At 35.9% G+C, this 27,595-nt stretch overlaps 2 protein-coding genes across 3 annotated transcripts in view; one reads left to right on the top strand and one right to left on the bottom strand.

Annotated features, from left to right (window-relative positions):
* The first annotated feature begins 11,458 nt into the window (after positions 1-11,458).
* Positions 11,459-12,830, top strand: LOC124171389 (zinc transporter ZIP3-like). Its single transcript, XM_046550559.1, has one exon. The coding sequence runs from the start codon at positions 11,690-11,692 to the stop codon at positions 12,803-12,805; it is 1,116 nt and encodes a 371-aa protein (XP_046406515.1). The 5' UTR covers positions 11,459-11,689; the 3' UTR covers positions 12,806-12,830.
* A 5,030-nt stretch (positions 12,831-17,860) lies between these two features.
* The window catches only part of LOC124170493, a 63,535-nt gene continuing 53,800 nt past the window's right edge, over positions 17,861-27,595 (bottom strand). For both annotated transcript variants that reach the window (XM_046549245.1, XM_046549244.1), the window contains exon 16: positions 17,861-26,251. In XM_046549245.1, coding sequence (XP_046405201.1) covers positions 26,212-26,251 — 40 coding nt within the window. In that variant the 3' untranslated portion in view covers positions 17,861-26,211. The remainder of the gene's footprint in view (positions 26,252-27,595) is intronic.

Raw genomic sequence — 27,595 nt, 5'->3', positions numbered from 1 at the left:
CCGCTATACTTACTAAAATAGCATTCCGAAGAATGTAAAAGATTCTATGTCTCGGTCTTCTTTCAAGCAAAGATTTCTTCAATTCATTAAAACCCTTGAAAATGTATGACCTCGTTTTGTGCTCTTGTATTGTTTTTCATTGTAATGTGTCTACCTACTCCTGTGGTTACCATTTATAAATATTTTTAGTTTGTATAGATGTGGGTTTGGTAGCAATAAATGATGGTGCTAAAAAAAAACACCTGCAAACTCTTGAATAATGTGAAATACATAATATATCGCAGTTGCAATACCATTAGCATGTTTAAAAATTTATGTCCATGCTATTGGAAAGTATTTACTGATTTTTAAACTTGTTAAGTGTGCATTTATTTATTTGTCATCGAGATTTCAACTAGTCATAATTAATGTTTTATAACATTAACCTCAGGTATGTTTGAAATCGAATGCCATATTTGTTGGAGTAAATGATTTATCATTATTCATGTTCTACTTATTTAGTTATTTAATTATTTTTTCATATTCTACCCTAAATGTTGTGATGGGCATATGTGCATACTTAGGTTTTCTTGCTATGATTGATTGAGTTAACTTCAAGATTTCATTTCTATGCCCTGATGTGTTAGTTGTGCCGAATTCAATTCGGAAATATTTGATATATTTTGTACAAGTTTATTTTGTGATCTCTTTTGTATGTAATATTCGTCTTATGTTCTGAATGGACGATTTTTCCAATAACAATAAATATTATTATTATTACTTCTCTTTCTCCTACTCAGAATGTTAAACAGGGTATTTTATACTTCTCGTATCTCCTGAAACCGTCATTCATTCTATAATACGGATTTTGGGAATTCCTAGCCACTAAATATCCCTTAAGTCACTTGCTCTACTTGCCCTTTTTCTCTTCAAATAGTTTTATCTCCTATAAAAATAAAAATATGTAAAATTATTTATTTTTTATCGGCCACTCTAAACCTTGAATTCCACTTGCCAATTGTCATTGTAACACTGAGGATCCCTATTTCTGCTCCAAGTTAAACATCATTTTAAGCCACGTGTTTTTTTCATTCTTATATATTCAGTCGACATTTCTCTTGTGTCAGTAGTAAGTATCTTTTCAAATAAAGCTTCTTTTTGTTTTTTACCTATAAGCGATAATTCCTGATGAGCCTTCCCAGGTTAATAAGATTTTAGCGTGCCATGAAAGCATGAGCAAAAAGAGGTCGTTGTTTCTTCGGGTGGGTTTTTTCATCACTCTCTCTCTCTTTCTCTCTAAGCCTTTTTTAGCCTAGTTACATGAAAACTTTCATTGAAGAGCCACCTTTATGATAACAATTTTTTCGGTTTTTTTTTCAAAAATTATGTAGGGCGCCCTCTCGCTCAGGACCGGCTCCATCAAAACTCTGTGTATTCCGCATCTCATCTAGAAGTTTCCAATCTTCACCCACAATGTCCAGCTCTTAGTCATATTTTCTTCTGCTCTATCCACTATATCACTTCCATTCTCCTTCACACCCACATCTCGCAGACTTCCAGACTTTTCTCGATAAATTCTTAGCCTGCCAAGCCAAAGGTCGCGGGTTCAGGTTCCACCTGGGTAGGTTGCGTCTATTCAAGGCATGGAAAATCGTGGACGCTTAATTGTTAGCTTGTTTCAAAGCCCTATTGTAAATGCCGATGCAGTGCTGTTTCATTGGTCTGGAAATAAATAAATAAACAATATATCCGTTTCCCTATAATGCTTAGCATTAATATTTCCGCTGCTACAGCTGCTCAAGTTTTTGTCGACCTATTTTCATGTTAAGCCTTACATTCCTTGCTCGTGATACTGAGTCAATTCCATAACTTCTAATGTCTTGTGATTTAACCTCATACTACATTCCTTCCCCTGTCTACCTGCCTGCCACCGGTGCCTGCAACCCTTTCGCTGACTGGCTGATCAATGCTGGACAATCCTCGAACCTCACTGATTAAAGCATCAATCCGCGCACTTCAACTCACGCCTCTAACTCTTCCCATACCGCGAGGAAGGGAATTATAATTTTAGCGCCTTCTTAATATGATCATACACCGGAAATACTTCCTAGACTCGAGGGTAGCTATCCTGTCGGAGAAAGATTTAATAAAAAAAATACCGATTGAATAGAATTTTAAACATTTTATATATCGATTTGAAGAGTTTGACGCACTGGAAAATTTCTCTCGAGGCGACGAAACCTGCAGTGAATTGATAAGTCCGTTCTGCCCGATCAAAATTTAATGTGAGATATATCGACAATATTAAATTATTTCAGTTTCAAACGGAACTATTTGTCTCCATTGAAAATACGATTCTTTTACATAAACGGAAATTTCTTGGCTGACTAATTCATTTGCCAATTATCGTGCAACCCAACCTGATTTTGGTACAACAGTGGAATCTTTAGGATATATTTCTATTACAATTTATACGCGCACGAAGAAATATTTTTTGCGAAAAAATTGGGTTTGCTTTTACCCTCCGTTACGATCCTTTCAAGATTACTCCCTAGAGGTGTGACTTGATGATGACCAGTTTCGAGAGTGCTACAACTCGCTTCTTCATTTCACGATAACGTGACTAAAAATATCATCTAGTTAGAATTTATAGGCCGTCCTACTTCTGGTGCGAAATTATGAGAATGAAGTGTGATGTATATCAATCTGACCGAGGAAAATTCTTGTTAATCACTAGGAGAAAATATTCCCCTGGACATAGAATCGTACCGCGGACCACTGCCACTCGGATCGGGCCACTGCGCAGACCACTAAGCTATCCAAGTTCCATACTTCCCGCGGTAATTTATAGAGGTCAATGCGGAAAGGATAGGCCAAGGCCGTGAAAGAAGTATAGGCCGCCGGCTTACCTAATGTTGTGGATAAGACACCGCGTGAAGACCTGGGGCGCTAGTGAAAACTCATCAAGTTCAGCATCCTATTCGATATCCTTCATGCTATTACCAACATACTCCTTTTAGTGTGAATTACTTTTCATTGGCAAAATAAAGAGCAGTGCAGCGGAAGAAACATATTTTAATATTGTGTAATGTTATCTGCGGATACATATGAACGATATTTTATACGGATTAATGCATATTGTGCAAAAGTAACCTACGCCACTGTACTATGCGAACATTGTGCAGTTGCTTTACCTGCCTATGTTTTTGTTGACAGAAACATTCGTTTTGCTCGAGGTATTACCAGTATTACTCAGTTATCTCGTTATCTGGACAATTAAAACATGAAAATAAGTGGAAATAATTATGGATGTTCGATATTTGAGTAAGGAAGGATGTGCCCTTGAATTGAATTTCTATCATGTTGAGGTGTGAATGTTGGACGTGGTCAACTCTATGGAATAGGTAATTATTTTAATTAAATTCTATGACTAGAACCTCTTTGATTGTGCACCTTATCCCATTTGCTTTTTTTCTTCATAGTGTAATATATGCTATTATTCATCAATCACATATAGCATGAGACATTGGACGTGTATGGTGTATTTTGTTAAGTGAAAATTGGCGTATTCTATTGAAAAAAGCTCTTCAATTTCTATCACGTTGAGGTGTGAATGTGGGATAAAGATCAACTCAATGAAATAGGTAAGAACTCTAATTACATTCTATGAATATGACCTCTTCGAATGGGAACCTATCTTATTTTTTTTCTTCACAGTGAAATTTATGCTATAATTCATCAGTCGCGTATAGCATGAGACATTGGCTTTGTATGCTGGACATGGTTAAGTGAATATTGGCAAGATCTGTTGTAAAATGCCCTTGGATTTCTATCATGTTGGGGTGTGATTTTTGGATAAATTTCAACGCAATGGAATAGGTAATGATCTTTGAAATTTAATTTTACGATTACATCCCCTTTGATCTGAACTGGAGTCTTTCTCTAGTAGAACTTTTTTTCTTCGCTGTGTAGTCAATGGTTTCATTCATTATCCTCTTCTATCGTGAGACATTGGATTTGTATGATTGAGGTTCTGAACTGTTGGGTGCCCTTTACTGTTGAAAAATCGTAATTTTAATATTGTTCAAAAGTGGTACACCCATAGCTGGTTCTGATACTAAATATCTACCAAATTTTAAAATTGATATAAGTTTCTTTATGGAATAAGAATTCTTATGTTTGGAAAAACTGGCTCATACATTAATGGTGTTGTTTCAGCTATACTTGTGGTAGTCCTAATGGAGCTAGAGAGCTGGTTGCCTAATGGAGGCCATGTTGCAGGTTATTTTATGCTAATTCCAGTTTTACAGATCACATTAAATGATCTAGTCTGAGTAAGGTTACAGTAATGAACTGAATTTTACAGTCAGAGTGGAACATGTTAAATTTAAATTTACTTCAAGGGAGTCTTGCAAAGTTTTAGGTGTAACAGTTTCTCAAGGGCAATATTCAGAATTATGTACGTATGTTTCAATCAATTGGTGATCAGTTGAAATGCTATTTTACACTGCATTGCTTGTTATTACTTAAGTTATTTTCTATGCCACATTTTGCTTGGCATTGTCACTCATTCATTTTATGATTTGTTGAGTTGAATATTCACAAGTGGGGTGTGGCCACTCAGTCCAGCTAATAATTAAGCTAATAAATGAATCACTCAACAGATTTGATCATCATCATGACATAATGTAATAGCTTAGCCATGTGGTACTTAATTTTATCTTCAATAAAAATGTAAGGAAAAAGTCTCACCAACAGAGAAACAAGATAGTCGTTCATTATCTGGTTGTAGATTAAGTCTTGTGAAGTACGGACTCCGAAAGCCTCAGATAGGCCCTTAGTCATGTGCATCTATTTTATCATCAGAGGTTCTATTGCATTATGTCTCAAACTCCTAAGTTATGACTTAATTTAGATGTTCCACCTGTCAAAAGAATATTCTTTAAATGTCGAGAGTCATCAAATTTGAAACATCTCACTCTCCAAATTTTCAAGTTCCCCCACTTTAGGTGTTTCTGAATAGGCACTTGTCCATTTTATTTATGTCAACTCAAGCTGATTTTTTAATTCGGTTGACATTTTTTTTCATTTGAACCTTGACTTCCAGCCTGAAGAAGCAGACTGGAATGCCTGCTATACATGCCATCTTCAGATGGATAAATACAGCAGAGAACTTGAAAGAATGTTGCATAACCCTTCTGCAAAACTTTCTATCTAATACTTGTATCTCACTGGAAATAGTGTACAAAATGTTGGTATATGACACCTTTCCCATCTCTGCAGCTCAATTAAGACAGCACAAAGAGTGATGAAAAATATTTGTTCTCCCTTTTTTGTCAGTTTATGAAAATATTACTTAGCCATATTTCTGTAACTGCTTCAGATAAAAAATTGAAAATTTGGTAATTATTGCTCCAGCACTTGCAATCATCGTAACAAATTTCCACAAAATCTAAAATGGTGAGGTAAACACTTTATTTTGCATTGATATGGAATGGCTCGTGTTGAACTTGATGGAATTGACTATGTACTTTGATATTCATATCTATGGCCATCTCTCTTTTACCAGGTAACATATTGTCATTTATCTTTTTTTTTACCTTGACAGTATCTGAATTGATGTCATTCATCACCCAAGTACAATGTGAAACCTTAGATCAGGATAATGGAGCAGTTAAACTGATGAATGGGATTGAATATTGAAAAATTCCATTGGATTTCTAACATTCCAAGGCATGGAGCTTAGAGGTATGTAATCAACTTGATGGGATTGCTAATGTACTTTCGCATTCATCTTTATGAGTACCTGCTTTTTATTGGGTGACATATTTTTATATATTTTTTGTTTGCTCTGACAGTATCTTGAAACTGAAGTTGTTCAACCTGCAGATTTCTCCTGCGGCAATGGACATGGAAATGAAGCTTTGCTCTTAACCAAATTAATAACCTTAATAGGAAAATATGCAAAAGTAAAATTTTTGACATTGCCATGGTGTACATCTAAGGTATTCCTTATCTTTGCCTACAGGCCATCTTATCGTCAGTGTTTTTATATCAATGGTGTAGCTGTATGTATTTGGAATTACAATGATGCGTAACCAATTGGGATCATGACCACTTAATTGTGCCATTAGATTTTTAAGAAATCTTTGTATTTCATTTACATTTTTATTTATTATGTTATGCAGTGCCATACAAAGTGTTTTTGGGGTAAAAAAGCATTTAAGGGTGCGATTCATAGAGACACTAAAATTCCTCACTTTACAAAGTCTCTTTTTACGGTAAAGTGAGAATTTAGCTAAAGTTCACTTCAAAGGCATCCCCAGGATCACACTTTATAAAGTGGAACTGTAGCTGCTTAAGTCTCGATCAGGCATTGAAATTTTGAGTGTTGGCAATGAACGCTTCATAAAGGTTAACAAAAAGTTGACTCAGGATATGAATTGCTAAGTTGTTTACAGGTTTTTGGGGACTAGGTTTCCATGTTGTATTGTGCAAAGATTTTATTAAGCTACATTTTCTCGTTCTCTCATTTTGTGTGCAGATGTAAATTAATACTGCGTTGTCCGAAGCTTTTCCCCACTAACTTTTTTGTATGATAATGACTGAGTTAGGTGAATAAAAGCTCACTTTTAATTAGCTTCCTGCATTGGAAATGCACTTCGATGTTTTCAGCAAAGTAAAGATACAAATGCTGATATTTTCACATCATTTTATGATAATCTTGCCTGTTTAACTGCACACGGTTGTTTGGACTACATGTTAGTCGAAGTTTGATGGTATAAGTTCATTGAAGGTGGGTGAAATAGTGAAATTCTCTCACGTTAACTTGAAACTGTAGTAATCAATTTGAAGATTTTCCAATCAGTGGTTGTCTCAGGTGGACGCATATTTTGAAGTAGGTATTGGTGTTTATTGAATTTTTTTGTTCTTACCAGTATTTTAATTCTTGGGATGTTGATGTATGCGGCTGTATGTATATACATCCTCGATAAAATATTGCTTAGCTGCAGATAATATGACTATGAAGGAAAGTATGTTTTACTTATTTATTGCTGCCTTTCATGGCAAGATACTATTTCATCATTGTAAACATTCAAATGACTAATCGAAAAACGAAACAAAAACTCTCTAGTTTCAAAATGACAGAAACAAGAAAATGTTAACATAATATGGAGGCATGTGGAAAGAGTACATAAAGCAATTATGGAATGAAAACGCTTAAAATACAATGAAACGTTTAGAAAATAGCATTTGGTTTGCCAAACGATATGAAAATCAAGTCTGCTTAAGAGGACCATTGGCTCCAATATAAACAGAAATTTGCTATCATTTCTAGGGGGGAAATTCTAGAATATAAACACATGCATAACCTAAGAACATAATTAGCTTGTTTTAAAAATCAACACAAATTATGCCAACCTATTCAACCACTTACTGTGCTGTAATTATCACATAATCGTAAAAATGTCCTAGGTAGTATAACAACTAATAGAGTTCAACTGCAGAAGTAATGGGTCATCTCCAGCAATACTGACTCGATATATTTTCCGGAAAGAGAGACACATTACGTGTCTGGTTATTTCTTGAAATATGCCTGCCTTCTGCTGAGTCTCACCAAAGAATTAATTCCTATTAATTTCCGTAACCCAAATATCTTCATATTTCAACTTCAAAAGCAGCCATATTTATTCATCCGTAAAGAACACTTTACCCTAAGTGAGCTCCGGTTGGGCACTTTACGGTAAAGTGACAATTCTGCCATTTTTCTTCTAAAGTGGTGTTTATGAAACAGAGAAAGCAGACTTTAGCCTGGCTAAAGTAGACTTTAGCCCAGCTAATGTATACTTTAGCTTAAAGTGCCGTCTACGAATAGCACCCTTAGGGATTCATTTCATTATTAATGTTGAGGTGCAGTTCTCAAACTTTTCTGTTGCACATTTGATTGTTACTTCACATTTGTGGATATAATCCCATCTTTTTGTATAATTGTTTTGCATCATTTTATTGTTCTGTGTCAAAGGCTACTGCAGTGTGATCACAATGTAATATGCAAGAAATCTTAATAAATGTGCTTTGTATTACTCAATTATTTTTTTTTAGTGTTTTCACCCTAGCGAACCGTAATGGATATCAACTATGACAACGGGTCATTGGCCCGAGTTGTTAATAAATAGTAATATTGGTAATCCTTAGGAAAGGGGGGCGGGGAAAAAGGCTATTCAATTTGAATTTAGCGCTCTAGCATAGCCGAAGTTACTTTTTTGGCCGCTGCAAAAGTAGGATGGCGCTACAGTAGGCGGCCAAAACTTGCTACGTCATTTTTAACACGTACATACACATCTTTCTAGAGTATATAATCTTTGGGATAGGCTGTTACAGTGAGGCCCATGAGATTGATGTAGTGGGTAGGAAATTGAACGAGGGGTATTCTGGTATTCAATTGGAAGATAGGTTAGAAAGTAGTCGGCAATGAACAAGTATGCAATGGGATACTGGCAGAAGAAATTAGGCACGTCCAACCAAATTACACCTTGGTTGAAATTTGCCATGAAATAATCAGTTGGCTCAGCCGGGATTCAAACTTGAATCTCCCAATTCGGTTAGGTAAGGTAAATAAAATAAGGTGTACACCATCTGAAATTTTGTGCATTTCTGCTTTATCAATTTACAAAAAACTTACGTACATTCGTCATATGTTAGATTATGTACGGAAAAAAGATAAATACATTAGTGCTCATGAAGAGAAATGGTTCCTTCGACTCGGTAACTTCGAGTTTTGGAAATATGATGTCCCTTCCAAGCAAAATTTAATAATGGTCGTTTACAATAATTTTTATCAATTTCCATGAAAAAAATTGAAAATGAAATGGCCCTAATGCTTCATCGCTAGATGCAGTGGCTTAATTAGGAATATGCTTTGGGGGTTGGGGGATGGTATGGCCTGGTGGCGACCACAGGCTATCCCATCCCCCCCCCCACAGAACCGTAGAGTCCGGGAAAATTAAAAAAAAATGACATGCCTAGATATACATTTTACATCATTTTGGAACTAAAAATTTAACTTTAAGCAGATGCAGTCATTAAATTCTAAAACTAGGCAATAGTTTTAAATAACTTTTTTATTTCTCTGAGGCTTTGGAAGGATGTATCCCTTCATCCCCCACATTAGTTATAGCATTGACTAGATGTCTCTTAGGAGGGTCATCTTTAGGCTGAAGAATTGTGGGGCGTTGGAAATGCTTATCAATTATAATCTACTCTTTTTTTGTAGTAACAGCATTGCAAACTGATGTCCGATTTGAATCACTTATAAGTCTTAAAGGAATCCAATTAATATTACCGTAAATTCCATGCTGGGAAGGAGCGTATTAAAATGCGATGAACTAAGGAACATTTCTTAAGGAATTGTGATCTAAATGCAACAGACAAAGAAATGGACTCAACGTGCCAGTGGCGCAGCGAGGGGGGGGGGGGGGGTTTGGGGGATAAACCCCCCCCACCAGAGCTCAGATAAACGTTTAAGTTTAATCCATTTTACTTAATTGGATTGATACTAATAGAATAGCGTAAGGATCAATAAAATATCCCTCAGAAAGCCGTAAAACTCACCATTTTGCACATCTATCTTAAAATTCCGCAATTTATTAATCTCGCACCTACCGCTTATCCTGGTGGGTATACCATACCCCAACACATCCCGGTATTAGTTGCACTTAAACCTCCCCCATCCTTAATTCTTAGCTGCGCCCCTGCAACGAGCAACAGAGTTCAAAAGTGAGTTTCCTGCAGGTGTTGGGCATAAAACCGAGTAGAACCACGGATATTTCGTCCAAATGGTCCAAAGATCGATTAACACCCAGGGGAAGTTTTTCTCGGCGGATTTAATGTGAATTTTGCCGTCGTGCAAGCGGCAGGTTCGAAATGAATCACATTCTCGTCAAGTGCAAGTTAGTTTCGCCAAAGCGTTGGTTTCTTCGAAACCATAGGCGGATCCAGGGGGGGGGCACGGGGGCACGTGCCCCCCCCAGACCCTCAAAAATATGCAAGGTTTTTAATACGGTCCCATTATCATTGCATTCGTTTTGTATTAAGAGGTATCCTTGTGCCCCACCCAGAACAAAATCCTGGATACGGCCTTGCTTGTGCCCCTCCCAGAAAGAAATCCTGGATCCGCCCCTGTTCGAAACGCACTATATTTAACGTCAAGCGCGGCCAACGATGGTATGAGATTCTCAGTTGATTTTGGTTCATTCGAAGTCCATTCTTTCTAAAGGTCGTTTGAAACGGGGCATGTCATTGCGCAGGTTATCACTGAAAACACTTAGAAATTGCGAGAATGCGAGCTTGGAATTAGAGCAGGGGCTATTGTGGCATCTCGCATCCATGCATTCTCGCTTTCGTTCTAGCAATTCATCGCTTTACACGACGCAATTTTGATTGCGCCTTCGCACATATGTCAGATTGCACAATGGCGTGGCCCGTGTAAAACGGCCTTCATTCCCTTGCGATGTCGTCCTTATAGTGGATCGCGAGGATATAGCCTCTAGCACCAGAAACCTCGCTATAACTTCAGCGGGTTTTTTTTCTCCTGGCAATCAATTTGAATTCCTGATCAGAGATTTGGGATAAAATGGTCTCTACCGTATTAATTCCACTGAAGAAGTAATTGATCAAAAACTTTGAATAGAAAAGTGGAATGGTGGGAAGCGGTGATGATATAGTTTCAAGAGGAAAGCCGAGGGAGCGCGGCTTCATTTCTGCTCGAAGAATACCATCCCACGGTTTGTAGCTTGAACGAACAGAATATTTTCTGATCCATAGCTGTGAGTCATAGGTATAGTATTGTGTAGTGTATTATCATTGTGCGTCAATAGAATTACTGTTAACTGGTAATATAATCGACCCTGAGATAATTTATTCAGCCACAGGTATTGCAATAAAAATCTTGAAACGGAACACTTTATAATGCACCCAGCATAAGCATTTTTCACTAGCCAACCAAGGAGACAAAATTTTAATTCGCGAAAAATCAGAAATCAGATAAAAATGGTTTCGTCGTGAACAATTTCAAAGAAAATGCAAATTACTTTAGCTATAATGTCCTGCTTAATTTTAGCTCCGTTTAAATGTTATCTTGAGTATTTAAATATTGTCTTGCCCATTGCATTTACATATTTACTCAAAAAACATTGAATATTTTAACAAAGAGAAAAAATGTGGAGTTAATAAAACAGTCGTTTCTGTTTGAAGCAACCTGACTAATCATGGTGCCAATAGTGCCACCGCCTTGCTTTCTCCTCTTCAAGCTCTTGAGTCCCATCGAAGCGATAAAAATACTCGCCCACCCGCTAAAATTACAGGAAACTACCATTTTATAGCTTCAAATAAATATTTTATCAATAAAGTTATGTGAAACCATATGTTCGGCTGGCTATTGATTTAAAACTTCCTCCTATTCTGAAGTTGGGGAGAGCATCGAAATGCGTACTTTCTGGCATGGTGAAGGGCGTGTTTAGTTCGTAGAAGTGAAGGAAGTGGGGAAAAACATTGATAATTGTGGACTTGTGCTGATGGAGAAAGTTGTGCTAAAGATCGTGGAATGATCGTTCTCAAGTTGAGAGCACAATGTCAGTGGACATAAGTTCCACGGTTTAGAGACAACGTATGTAGTTTAGTTCCTCATTGTTTTGATCATCGGTCAACTAAAATGGAAGCCACACTCCTAAAAATCCTCTGTATGGTGATTTTGTTTATTATTTTGTCAACGTGTGGATTGATCCCTGTTGTCGCTGTATGGAAAAGCAAAATAACAAATTTCAGTGAAATAACTTCAACTCTAATATCTCTCTGTAATTGTCTTGCTGGCGGAGTGTTCCTGGGAATGTGTTTCCTGGGGCTTTTTCCTTATGTGAGAGAGAAGTTTGATGAGATACTAGTGGAACTGAATGTCAAGACTTCTTTTCCTGTCGCTGAGTTTGTTGTTATTTTAAGTTTTATTCTATTTCTTTTTATCGAACAAACTCTCCTCGTTTTCCGTGGGAATAAAGAATCCTGTGATATTTCAGGGGGAAATATTTCTTTGAAGATGTCCGATATTGAAGACAGTGATTTTCGTGAGAACAGAAAGAAGTGTGCCGATGAATCTCGAATTCGTTTACTAGAGTCAGAATCGCCTGATAGAGAATGTTTTGATGGGAAATCGAAGGAGGAGACAGTGAATCCACTGACATCTTCGAGCCCGTGTTTGTCCACCAAAAAAACTTCAGCTTTGGGTCAGCAATGTGGAAACTTTAATTCATCTAGGGCAATCTCCAGTTTAGGAGGCCATAATCATTGTGACCTTGTGTATGTTTTCCAAAAAGACTCGTCTATGAGAAACTTAATATTTTTATTTGCTGTGAGTATTCATTCACTTTTTGAAGGAATGGCATTGGGTTTGCAAACAGACACTGTTAAAATTCTTCACCTTTTTCTCGCAGTATTAATTCACGAGTCATTGGTTGCATTTGCACTCGGAGTTAATGTTGCCAAATATAATTTGGGTCTCCTTACTAGTCTGAAGTACATTGTGCTGGTTACCGGTAGCATTCCTGTCGGCATCATTATTGGGATTCTGTGCGGAACTGCTACCGGGTTGTATGGAAAAATTATTTCTGGTTTGTTCCAAGGTCTTGCTGCCGGTATTTTTATTCATGTGACATTCATGGAACTCTTGCCAGAAGAATTTTTATCGCACAAAAACCGTATTTACAAGGTGCTGTTCTTTTTCTTGGGGTTCTTGTGTATGGCAATTGTAAACTTCTCGTTGTCTGAGCATCATTAAATATTCGTACTTATCGTTAAACGTTGATGTGGTGCATTATTATCTCCCCCTGATTGGTATCACTTGGTGTCCGAATACTTTCCGAATGGTAACCGACCATGAAGGGAAGTGATAGAAATTATGAATTTACTGTTTTATCTTAGGAATGTTTTGGTATTCTCTCTGGAATTCTCTTTATAGTTGCAAGTCATTAATCAATTTTTATATATTTTTTGCTTAAAAAGTATGCTACTTGTCTGGTATTACTTTTTAAGCATACCTTTTATTTATGTCGGTATCCTGTGATTCTAATGAATTCAAAGCCTAGAATTGTATTCTGTGCCATTGGAGTTGCAGTAATTTATCTCACTCGAATGCTATTAAACTAGCTAAGTGTTTGACATTACAACTGCTTCGTGAGCGTAAATGCTTCCATACAGATAAGAGTGAAAATAAATACCAATGATTGGTATGTCACTATCAAGCCCTCTTGTTGAAGGTAGCCTGAAATTTCTTAAATCATAATTTTTTTGACATCGTCACTTTGTCGAGTGAGTCTGATTGGGGTGTTAAATATTGAAAAATTAGTGATATAAAAATTTTCAGCTTCTCTATGACCCAGAAAAATTATGGTAAAGGGTATTGGTAGGTTAAAACAAAATGAACATCCTCGGTGTATGAGTGGAGTTAGAAAGGAAGGGAAAAAGGCCAAGGGCAAGAATGAAACTGCCAAAATTATGCTTTAGTTTCTCGTCAATGAACAAAAAATCACAGGGCCAGAACTGGGAGTCTTATCAGGGGGGCAAAGATTGATTTGCTGCCTCCCTTCCCCTTATCCCCAGCATCTCCCCTCTTCCCCCTCCACATAAAATATAATACATCCGTAAGCTATTCTTTGAGATGCGGTAGTTGAAATTACACACTGTATGTTTGCTACTTATTTATTTAATTTCATCTCCCTGAAAACAGCTCATTCAAGGCCTTTTACATCGGGGGAAATAACATTGAACGACTATAGGCCTGGTTACACGGTACATTAACACGTACAAGTTAATGTACCAGACCACAAGGTGGACCAGAACAGAACATGTACGAATGCATGAACCAAATTAGAACAGGTTCTATTTTCCGTTCATGCATTCGCACAAGTTGGGTGGTTACATGGTGCATTTTGGCGTTCATTCTCGCGTTCATACATTTAGACATTAACCCGTACGTGTTAATGTATCGTGTAACCAGACCTTATCACACACAACCATTCCCTGGGTAGGGGCAACTTACCCAGGCGGGACTCGAACCCACGACCTCCGGTTTGGCAGGCGAGGACTCAACCCCGCCACCACTGAGGCCGGCATTAGAAGTTCCATTAATATTATTTAATAATTTATTAACAAATTTATGTCATTAAATAATTTTATTATAAAAATTAAATAACTTTTTTAAACATAAATAATTTTTTTTAAATTTTGCTGTCCCTTGAGATCTGCTGCCCAAGGCACGTGCCCCCTCTTTGCTGCCCAATTTCTGGGCCTGAAGTGTTATATCAGATGTTCTGTGTATTCATGGGTATGGGTTGTTGCAGACTATGCTCAATGAGTCATGGAAGTGGCTTGTGAAAATAGATTGATCTAAGGCTTGTTCTTTATGATGAGAAAAAAATTGAGAAATTTTGGTTTCAATTTCCACTTAACACATTTCGTACGACAAGAGTAGCAGATAACAAAGATGGGCTTGGGAGGGGGACTGCCCTCCTGGTAATCTATAAAAATTGAAAATATTACTAGCTTGCCAATTTTTTCAGAAAATCAAATTATAATTTTAAACAGCAAGCTTGGCAAACTTACATTGAAAATTAATACATGAATATCTGAAAGCCACTTCCCTATGCATATCAAGCCTCATATGTATAACATAGCTGCAAAGCATTGTCCTGCAAGTGTACTTGATGTGCAAAAATTCCATCAAGGAAACATAATATGCTTTGAATGAGATTTGAACCCAGATCCTGACAATTTTTGACTTCTAGTCTTGATGGGTTAGATGTTGGTAATTACGAGAATGGAAACACTGAATTGGTTGGAAGGGAAGAGTACTGAGAAGGTGCTCTCCCTGGTTGTTGCTGAAACTACTGCTGGAAGGACAGAGGCCAAGAGTCAGGAGCAAGATTGGTGAAAGGAGGGTTTTTGATAGTAAAAAGGAGTGTAAGTGACCTGTGAATGAGAGTAAGCCATCAAATTCAAAGGGAAAGATGGAGCTTTGAGGGCAAGAGATACCTAGAGGCATGAGGGCAATCCATCCTGAAGGTTTACATATTTCCCCACCATTCACTGTCTCTCGCCCAAATCTCTCATCCTTCACAATTGTCCTCAAGTGACGGTAAAAGCTTGAATACTCTCTCTCCATGGTAAATGTTTTCAAATTAAACTCATTAGGCCTCAACCAACTGATGGGATCTGATTCAAATCCCAGTGATGGCATAGTTTTTTCAGAGACAGTCCAATGAGCCCTACATGAGTGCTTTGAGGAAGACACTTCAAATACAGCACTCAGTCCGTCGTATGGAATGTTGTGCTCCCCTTTGTGCCCTTTGTTAAAAGCTGCCTAATGTCAATGCAGGGTTTCTCCACAGCCTACCTTCCCTATAGTGCAAGTATCCTACGTAGTTGGTCACCTCCTCCAAATACTCCACTGTCAACGGATCAAATGCTGAAGTCATTAAACGCTTCTCTGAACAATAATGATCCTAACCCTTTATACGTGTGTCCACAATTAACAACTTGCACCCCTAACCTTTTTGCAATATTTCCATAGGGTCATCCAGTCAATGACATGACCCAGTCAACCCCATTTTTCACACAAACCGTGGCATGTGAGGAGAAAAGGCATTGTTAATAGCCTCTTTACTGTCTGTCAGCATCCACTGAATGTCTTCAATTGAGAATAAATACAATTTACTGTTTCTTGCCCTATGCTCTTTACTCCATTTTCACCTTTATTTGACAGTAAATGTTGTAAAACCCCATAAATGCCCATCTGCATGTTAATATCTTCTAAATCAAACCCCACAGTTGCTAATGAACTTCTAATCATAAATACTTATAACTGGAAAACAAACATATTTGCATTTCCAACAAAGTGGAAGTCCCCTTATGGTTGAACTCTACAGTGGATTGATAATTTTTCATTTACCTCAGCACAGCTTTTTAGGGTTAAGAAGGGAATCCCAGTTGGCAAATATGTTATTCGGCTATCACAAAACTGTAACACTCAGTTGGCCCTTATCAAATTAACATTTGATATTCGTAGGTCGAGGATGGAATAAAAATACCTTTTTTGGTTGTCTAATCTCAGTAGAGCCTTTAATTCTATAGACCGTGATATCTTGCAAAGATGAATAAATTAACTCAAGCTCTATATCTCAGTTTTGTTTTGGTTTCACGCACCATCCAATAGTACCAATCTGTCAAATACATATAATAATGATAACACTTCCCTTTAACTAATTCTATCTTTCACTTTTAGTATCAGAACTGACTGTACTTAGAGTGAGATATGTTACGAATCCATCCTTTAACCCTTTCCGTGCTAGCCCATTTCGGGTGGTATGTGCAAAGCCATTTTTCGGACTCTGCAAGATTTCAGATTTTAAATTATTGCAAGTACATACTTCATTTAATTTTAATGCATCTAGATTTTTTCAAATACTAAAGGTATACATATTTAGAACTTAGAACCACAAATACGCTATGGGACGGTACTTAAGAGACAGCAGCCTGTGAAATGGCAGCCATCATGAAATAAAGTAAGTCCAAAAAGTCGGGCCGATATATCAGCCCGTTGCAATTTTTGCACAACCAGCGAGAGTCGATACATTGGCCTGCTGGCAGTTGAAGGGCAGAACCCAACCATCACCATGCACATAACTGAGAAACTTGATGCAACAATATGTTAAAATCAACATCTTTTCTTCTTTGGGAATAAATTGTGCTATATCAACTGAAGCTATTGAAATTTTCTATGCTTTCTAGCCAGACTAGATTTGACAATGTAAAATGAAGGGGTGTTCTGTCAAAGCTTTACGGTACATATATGCATAGCCACCTTTTTACTCATAATCACTAGCATGTGACACCATTAATTATGCTCTCTAGCACAAATACTCAGTGGTTGAGCTCAGTGGCGGCACGTGCGTATACGCATGTTAGCAAGTGCACACCCAAAGATGAATAAATTATAAAAGAAATCTATTCCTTTGCAACGCGAAGGATAAAAGTACTGTCTGCATATGCAAGAAATATGAGCCTCCGAACGCTACAGCTATCTCCTTTTCGAATTCACCGCTCTACAAGTGTGCGATCCCGTGGCATCATGCCGGGCGCATTTTTGGTCTGTGCGATCGCTTGAGGGAGCTCTGGCGGGACGAGGTAAGCGGGGGGGTATGTGCTGTTCAAAGGGGCAATGGGAGCAGACTCGAAACCATGCGAATGCGCACGCGCATATTTTTGGTGACTGACTAGCAGGTAGTGTAGTGGTGTAGCCGCCACCTACACTACCTGCGACCAGGATCCTAGTCCGTCTACAGAGCCATCTGTATAGCCGTTTCTACACTACTTCCTCATAGGGTGTAAGGAAAAGAGAATGAATTTCAACTACTGTCACTTGTAAAGGTGTGTTGAGAATAATTATTTTCATACATGCTAATATTATTTCTGTTCATGCAATTTTAAGGGTAGAGTGTACCAGTGATATGTTTTGCTTGCTATGTATTCTATTACGACAAAATATGACGCTCATGGATTAGGATTGACATAATATAATTAAATCATCCTATATCTGCTCTAATGCACACCCTAGATAAATTATCACCAGCCGCCACTGGTTGAGCTCCCTTTATTTCTCAGCAAGCTCCCAATGAACATCTCAGCATTTCAACAATGTAACATATTGGGACATGAAAGAATACATATTTGAAGAAAATCAACAGGTAGATTTTATTTCCATCAAATTAGCTTCAAGGAATAAAGTATTGCTTAATGGTAATAATATGAGAATGAAACTTATTTCACGCTGAAGGTATTCATTTAAACATTGCTTTAATAAATAAAAAATTATTTAATAACATCAGTAAATATACAATTATAGATGAACATCAACCATTTCATTCAGCTTACAACAATATTAACAAAACTTGGTATGAATATATGTATAGAAAAAAGGACAGAAATACACCATCCACGATTACCTTTTCCTTGAAACCACAGTGAAAACCTCCTATAACTTCAAACTCCAAGTTATCAAAACCATTACATTTTATTAAGTAAATAGGAACAATTAATTTATTATTTTGGATAATGATCACACAAGCTTGTGCCTAGGTTTCACAAAATGTTAATTTCCTTTCACATTATCTGAAATGAATACCATCACTGACACATTAGCTAAAAATCTGATACCCATATGCTATGAATCTAGGACTCATTCAAGAATATTTTTTCATTATTCAGAAACATCAGCACCAACTGTTAGGACAAAAAAATCTGTGTCCAACACAACAACTTCAAATTCAATGAGAAAAATCATCACATATTTCTAAACAGAGATGAAGAGAAATACTTTAATAAATAAATTTCCCTCTCAGGTGTTTTTCAGTACATATATTACTTGTGTTGTTTATAATTCTCAGTGTCATTTTGGCATACACCATAAGCCAAAAAATACCATGATTATCAAATAAATACAAATGATTGTACATCTTCGCATAAATGCATACAAAAACACAGCAACCAGGTTGGCTCACGAATATTAAGATGTGCAATTTAAAGACTTCTTATTCCTAATTCTGAGGCAGGTGGCAAGACCTCCAAAAATCCTAGTACGTATAGTGCTGTCCATCTTTTACAAGTGCCTTCAACCCAACCTCAGTGCCATGCTTCAGCATGTGACCTAATCCCTGCTCAGTTCTTTTGACTTAATTATTATGGGGGATAGAAAAATGCCATCCCTGATTTCTTTTTCCTTAAAACCACAGTGAAAACCTCCAAAAGCTTCCATCTCCAAGTTATCAAAACCATTACATTTCACTAAGTCAATAAGAACAGTTAATTTATTAACCCCACAAAATTTATATCGCAAATATCAGTTTGCGAGTGAATCAGTTTCCTTCCTATAGGCATGTTATTCTCATGTTGAATTCCAACGAGGGAAATGCAAGCAGATCTTATCATCTTCCATTTTCACCTAGAAAGTAGGAGTTGACTCCTGAAGTGAATTCCTGGACTGTGCCAGAGTGTGGGAGAAAGTTAAAGGTATGGATAAATAATGATAAAAGGGAAAAGGAAAACTGGATTTTTTTCAAGGTAATTAAACAGAACACTGTACCTACTGATTAACTAATTTTCCACCATTCGAGTGACCCAGTGAAAATCACACTCAAGGTAGGCAAGCTGCGAGTATTCTATCTACTACTTGTGCAGACAAAAGAGGAGGAAGATGCGAAGTGCTTGAAAAGTCATGAATTAGGCCTGAGAATAACATACCATCCGAGGGAAAAGAATTTTCACACAGGCAAATAGTGGTGACATAAATTTTGTAGATATACATAGTTTTTTCTCCCACAGTACACAAATACAGTAGAGCCTTGACTGTCTGTCATTCAATTAGTCCTTTATTAGATTACTGGCTTGTCACATCCCAAGCCAGTCCCCCTAAACACTCCCCTATCTTTCCCCGATGAAAATAACAAGTCTAACCAAGGAATAGGAACAAAGATGTGGGAAAGCATGATACAAATGGAAACCAAAGAAAATATTCCGACCCAAATCGCAATTCATCAAAAGAATTAAGTAGATGGAAGGGAAAGATAAGCTATGATGAAAAAAATCTTCCCCTTCCAACCATTTCAGACAACTTTAAAATTAAAAAAGGCAAGAGTTGCTGCCCACTTTTGATTCATTGGCAGCTTTATTAGATTTCTGGTTCATTAACTTGGTCAGGAAGAACTGATCATTGAGGGTAGGAATTGCCCATTAGGACAGAGAGTCAAAGCTCTCTTGCATGTACACGAAAGTCAGGATGGTATTCACTACTGTAATTGCAATGAAGGCAATAAAAACTGCTATTCAGCTACTTAAATTCAGTCCTTTAGAAGGTATATTTTGTAGAAGGTCATTTTCAGTATTTATTGTGTCATGAACTTAGTTTGAGCTATGCCACTATGGCTTTATGTGCCGCAACAGCACAAATATTATTGGAGATATAGGTTCTAAGTACTATGGAAATGCAAATAAGAAGAGAAATTTCGAAAGAAAAATAAGTTTAAAGCCATATTAATTGAATGTAATGCTTCTTTTCCAATAAATAAATGCGAGTTCCAAGCATTTCTGAGAGCCAATCATATATAGGCTGACATAATGCAATCACTAACCACCACATCTTTAATAAACTATGAATTCATATTTGTGATGTCAGCATTGCAATCATGATGACAGTTTCTACCAAAAAAATGCCTTTAAAATGTTATCTATTTAGATCATGTATTTCAAGATGGATTTACCATTGCTTGTTAAAAGCTCAGGATTATCCAATTTCCATATTAAATCCCTAGGACTTCAACATGAAGGACATATCACTGAGACACAACATACATAAGCTTTAAACTCTCAGCCACTACAACAGTACACAAATAAGTTCCCATTGACACCAATGAAAAGCTACCGATTCTCTATCAGCTACTTGCAATCAATATGAAGTTATTTCCTGAGCTTAACCTTTTCTCCAATATTTCATTTATTCAGCCTTATTTTGTTTTTAAAATTACTTTTTGAAAACACAAAAATAAATTAGTAGCTTAAAAATGATAACATGCTAGATCTTTTCAAATTTGTGAATTTTAATTAGCAATGCAATGAAAATTTCAATTCAATATTCTGAACCTGAATAACTATTAGGATAGGTATATAATAGAAGTAAGTTTTCACTTTAAAAAACTTATTAAACATCTATGAAAACATTAAACTCTCTGCTGATGAAAACGCTAGGCTTCCAAAGTGCCAATGTGGCATCCAAAACATTTCTTAACTACAACACTTTCGCATGAATAGATGATAGGAAAATCTCATCACATGATTCAATTGTATTAACATTTCCGGCAGTCTCTATGACATTAGCATACAACCTATCTATAAAATATTGAGCTCAAAGTTATGTTTAAAAATCATGCCATCAGCAGGAAAAAAGTGTGTACCTCTTGTAGAATTGCATTGCTAATGTCTTCAAGTTCTTTCAAAAAAGTTGATCTCCTTAAAAATGTTAAAATCAAACAAATACTTCCACCACAAGACACGAGATGTTTATGATAGAAATATTACATACCATACTATATTCGCCCAAAATAGGAATCATTTATGGACTTTCGTTTCAGTTACCACCCTTCATGATAATTTCCTCAGGTCAATACCATCAACACCAAAATTACGGTCAACACAGAGTCATCCCTAATCTTATGCTAGACTCTAATCATAACAACTCTATTTTTGTATTACACCAGCTTCCTACATCTACATGAGAGTTATTACATTGAATCTTCAGAAAATTTACCATTGACCACTGATTACGTAATGATTGATATCACTTGTCTGAAGAGATACCTCCACTTCAACAGAGAGAATTCTTAAGCCAAGTACAAAATTGGAGTAATCTTTTGCTATAGGGTGTCAGAATTTCATGACAAACAGTGAGTAAAATGCTTGCCATCTCATTAAAAGTGCTTGGAGGGGCTAGGGAGTGCCCTTATTCCACTCTAACTTCAAAACTTCCCCCACCATAGGAATTTGAGCAACTGACACATGTGGTTACATCATCAATGAACATATTCAACCCAAAAGATTTAAATGTGTGTCCAATGGGCAGTGCAAACATGCCAAAGAACATGCATTTCCACCCTTAACTAACATCTATTTCCTAGCCATTGTGAACAAAAATCATCTGGGTTGAATGGTTCATAACAAGGCGTAAGGGCATAAAACATCTTCCTTGTCTTCCAGAAACAGGAGGATAGTTGTGCGTTAATTACTTAGAGGATAAAATTTGGATTAAAAATATCTGGTTAACTCTTAATAGGACACTGAGGCAGTGAAATGTCTGGCAGTAACTTCAAGTTTACAATATGGCTGAGTAAGCGTATTCGGGCACATTTACAAATATGACTACATCTAATGAGTGGCATGCATGTATACTTGGAGGGGTGGTCTCATTACCGCACAGGAAGTCACATAACTGAGGAGTATAACAGCATTTTCAGAAAATATAAATTCAAAATAAAGGGCTAGGCACCAAAATATTGCAAGAAAAATAAGTTCACTGAAATCAGCACCCCACCATTGAGTGTGCCTACAAGGTTTTCCCCATGTAAAAAGGCCTCAGCAAGACAAGACCGAAAAAGTAAAAGACATCAGCAAAGAAAGAAGCCAATACCAGGAGACGATAGTGTGTGACCTTAACTTAATAATTAAGAAAATGTAACACATACTGGATTACTATTAGCAGGGCACCACAGAGAAATTAAAATTATTTATTATTTTAGTATTAAGGACAAACATGAGAATACTTGGCCAAAATTCACTAAGTGGATAACATAAACCCACATTTATTTAGGGAGAGATTAAAACTTAGTGAAGATTTCCAGGAAATGTAAAGCATATGGATACCAATCCCAGAGATAAAACTGAAATTACTTTCATTGAGAAGTTCATCTTTTTCATTCCATACAAAGGGCATACAATTGATGCAAATGATTGGATAAGTGATCGGTCCATTAAAAGTATTACGTAAGATTGCTACCTTCTTCTTAGATGGTACCAAACTCAAAATTGGCAGGCAACACTAATCTTTGCATATTACTGTAAATTAAAATGAATGTAGTGTGTCATCATAAATATGTGCATTTATAGTAACCCATGAAACTCAACACGTGCATAAGCACAGTAAATACACACAGGTAACTGAGTTAAATACATCATGCAATTTTCCATAGAATCAAGCCACAAACAATTCATTAAAAGCATTGTTAAATATACTGAGGGCCAAGAATAAAGATAAATTATAATAATTTTGCAAAAAATACCATAACTCTAATTCCATCAACAAAAAGATCAAAACATTATCTCAAACCTAAGATGGAATCCCAACACTAATGAGTCCCAAAAGTCAACGAAGTGACACCAACGCACACTGACTGGAACTTGACGAAGTCGAAGTGCATTAAGATGGCTATTTTCCCACCCATAAGTAATGTGTTTTAAAGAAAAATATAGCATCTGAAAGAGTTCAAATGTGATGAAGTGCAAGGTAGTTCACAAAATAATATGAATGCCTTAACATGTTTGACACTGTGCCCATATTAAATGGGAACTAAAGTGAATGCTGATACTGTCAAAATATTAAAATGGATGTCGAGGTAACAGCTGGGAGGAATAGGGAAAGAAAGCCCACCTTAGAAAACAATACATGAGAGACTGGATTGGGTACATTTTAAAGGAGAATACCAGTGGATGATGATAAACATGAAAGCAATAATTGAATTCATTCCCTCTGCAATGGGTCATAAAGAATAATGGGGTTGTTCACTCTCACCCAAAACCACAGGTAATCGAAAGAATTAGGTAGATGTATATTTGGTGACCAGCTTGATATGATTTCATGATTTTATCAACTTATCTACATATTCGAGTATCTGATATTCCATTTTCTAAATCTTGAGCTACATGTCAATTCCTTTTGACAAATAGCACAAGAGGAAAGAGATGGAGCAAAAATAAGAAAAATAAGGGTCTCTTTACTTTTCAAACTCTAACACAATCAACATTTTTAAAATCTGGCGAACAAGCCCATTCAGGGCTCAATATGCCAGATACTGTATGAAACTCCTTCATATTATGGAAAAAAGCACATAAAATCCAGAAAATGCAACAACCAATACTACCAAAGCACAACAATAGCATAAAAGATTTTGAGCAACAAATAAAAAGCATCAGGTATGTAACATGTAAACCATACATCCAGGAAAATCCACAAATAGGAGGCTATTTGGATGAAGAATTATCTCCCTATTCCATACCCAGAGGAACACACAGAATCAAAATAAATAAAGACAGTTTAAGAAAATGATTCTTACATCATTATGTAAAAATTACTAACTATGGTAGAGAGTGAAACATGGCTTGTAAAAACAACTTTACTTTGTTTCACAACCTCTAAATGTGGGCTAATATTGATCTGTTAATAAGTTGTCATCAATGATTATCAATATTAATTTGTAAACAAATTTATGGCTAAAAAAATAAAAACATCAGAATTAATGCCAGTACCTTCGGGATTATAATGACTTCTAGTATGGTAATCGGAAGACTGTGATACCACTGAAATAATATGACAATGATTTTCAGAGTAAGATTGCACTACATGAAAGTTGACTGCATCAGTTTTGAAAAGATATCTGACATTATTAGCAAAATAAATTGCACTATTCCATACAATAATTAATTATCACGTTAAATGAGTGGCCTTACAGAGTATAGCATTCACTTTTACACAGCACTGCTTTGAATTATACTCAATCATGATATTTACAAATGTACAGTGCCACCACAAAAATAGCCACTGTGACTGCCACCAATCCTGACTATAGCTAGCACACACATATAGCTAGAGTAGAAACATTTTTCATCACAAAGTAGTTTCAGACAGGGTATGTACCTCTTTGACCAACAATAGATTGTGTTCACTATGAACATTGTAATGTTTTTTACAATTTATTGTGAATTTCAAGAGAAAAGTATGCACATAATTTTAATGAATTCCTCTGGCCTATGAAAACTATGAAAAGAAACATAATGAAGGGAAAAAGAGTTGAGCGTCTTAAGAAAGAATTTTGCATTAATGAATTCATTAATTATTGGGTCCCATTCATTTCATTGAATCATAGTTTTGTAGATTTAACCATCAGATTGTCACATGCTATTTCTGCCAAGGTTATTTAAGGCGTTAATTACAGTTGTCAAACAGACAAATACGCTTAGGTATTAAATTTGAGCATGGGAATAATATTGTGTGATTTTCACATTAGCTCATAGTATGGAATACATGATTCATACATGCATACTGTGTCCGAGAGGAATATATAATACGAATAATACGAACAAAAATCAAGTAATCAATCATTACCACCACATTCACATTATTACACTGAAGAAAGTGATTTAATCATGAATTGGACATTAGATTTGTGGTCAGGTCTTAAATAGTAATGTTAATATATATAATACATTCCTATTTTTATGCATCTATTTTTAAAATTTTATTACATTAAATGATCTAACATTCAAGTCCAACAAGATTCACAACAACAACGTGATTGCTATCACATAAATATTGCATACACGCTTTTTGTTTTAAAAAAAGATATACAATATAGCAGGGGAACAGGAAGTGCAATATATATAAGAGAAATCACATTTAGAGCTTATATACTTCTGTATAAAATATGATGAATATACAAATTTACAGAACTAAGACATAAAATAGTCTCTTTCAACACCTAATTCACTATATTTGGTTACCATTATGCATTGCTATGCTATGCAATTTAAAACAAAATAATAATTAAAATGGAATAAAAAATATAACATTTAAGAAGTACCTAACCTGTATTTTCCAGAATTCAGAGATTATCTTGTTCCCAATCCAATAACTGATGAACAAATAAAATTTACAAGTGCCCCCATTATCAGTGGCCAGTTAAGTTTAAAAACAAGGAATATTTTACAACAGGGCAATTATAAAATCTCACGGGTAGGAGCACTTCAAGGCCACTAATCATTACCCGGGGAAGTTTCAACTGAAGCATCAAGTCATGGTGGATAACATTTTTTGGCTCAATATGTAATGTTAGTACAGGCCCATAATGTTTCTAGGTAAAAAAATTCTAAAAGATTTAAGTGGCTACAAGTTGCCTGAAGATAATGGCTTATATTAAAACTATTCCAACACATAAGTTGGAGAAATTCAGATAAACATTTTGTAAATAAAATTGGAGCAGAACCATTCATAAGAGATAGCTATAGAGAGGTTTCACTGTTGTAAAGTTAATGTTATGAATATGTACCAAAAATCCATAAATAACAATGCCCATTGAGATGATCATGGGTGATAATCTATACTGGACATCTCCTTTGAAACAATCCAAGACAATGAAAATGGAAGACAAGCTACAACAAGCAAGGGCATTTTGCTTTTACATGAGGTATTCAGCCAACAGATGTCCTCATAAATTGGTTTAGCCTCGAGGTGAATCATTATACATGCCTTGACAGAAGAAAAAGAAGCAAATAATTTCCAATTCACTTCATCAGTAGATTACTTCATGGCAGGAATCACTTCAATACAGTAGCCTCTTGCATGGCAGTGATCCACCTTGAAAGTACAAAAACAAGAGTTTAAAGGATACTGAATGATTCAAATAAAAATATGCATGCACCAAGTTTTAGCCATAGTCCCTAGATTCAAAGCAATAAACTTTGTTCATAAAGTACATAGTATGTTTCATCAAATTTTGGCTTAACAATAAAGAACATGCAAATACAATGCCATTATAGTCAACTTAAATAAACATCATCATGGCTATCTGAGGTAAGTAGCCATCTTTTAACAATATTAACATACTTATTGATTTAACCTGACAAGGAGTGAAAAATCAATAATTACTAAGTACCTTGACTGCAGTCATACAAAAAGAACAACATTATTCAGTATGTAGAAAAAGATCTTATCCTTAGTTTGCAGTAAAGAATTTTCTCAACCCCACAAACAGAATTCCAGCCATAAGTTTCCTGCCCTGGACTTAATTCTGTTACTTGTTTATTTTCCCTTTCCAGTTAATAGCTGTCATAACTAATGTGATAATAGTTATTTTGTCCTCTCAGATTAACCCCTTGCACTGAAATCACAATCTAGCTCGTCCTGAACTTCCAATGCCAAATCGCACAATGATGATTGTAGCTTGTCATCATATTTTCATAACTTTAGCACTGTTTAGGGGAACAATATAAATATTTTCAGAGTTAAACAATGTTAAAACATCCATAATGACATAAAGAACTCATATTTCAGGAAATATTATGCATTGGAAGTAATAAAATTATCTTTTACAAGTAGTGAAAAATGTGTTCTCTATGTATTTAACTAGATTATTTACAATATGATATAATAATCACTTTTTATTTCACTATTCCACGTTGATTAAAAACTAAAAAATATACACAACTGCATTACCGACCATTCCATTCCATTTAAAAGGAACCACAGAAAAAATAAATAGAGGATAGGAGCACGATATTCTGAAAAAATTAAGTGGAAGGGGTTAATTTACCCTGAGTAGCCTTATATGCATTAATTCCCTTTCACCTCGTCAGGTTCCATGTAAACCCCTCACTTCCAGCAACTTGCTTTGTGCAACTGTCTCAGCAGCTTCTCTTATTTTCCATTACAGCATTGTACTTTTTTTTAGGGATATTTACTATCTCAAAGCCATTTCTCCTGATGTGAGCATTGTGCTTTCCATTATTTATCTGATCCCATTGACAATAGACATGCAATTGCACTTGTCAAGATCGCAATAACTTTATTATAATCATTATTACAACCATCTTTTTCACCATTATGGCATTCATCACTATCATTATTAGCATCCATTAAACTTAAAACAGTCATGATAATCTATGCTTCCAAAGTGCCTATCCACATTAAAGAAACCATGTA

This window comes from Ischnura elegans, chromosome X, assembly GCF_921293095.1.
Source record: "Ischnura elegans chromosome X, ioIscEleg1.1, whole genome shotgun sequence".
In the NCBI taxonomy this organism is placed as follows: domain Eukaryota; kingdom Metazoa; phylum Arthropoda; class Insecta; order Odonata; family Coenagrionidae; genus Ischnura; species Ischnura elegans.
Note: the sequence above shows the minus strand (reverse complement) of the source record. Positions and strands in the feature narration are given on the sequence as shown.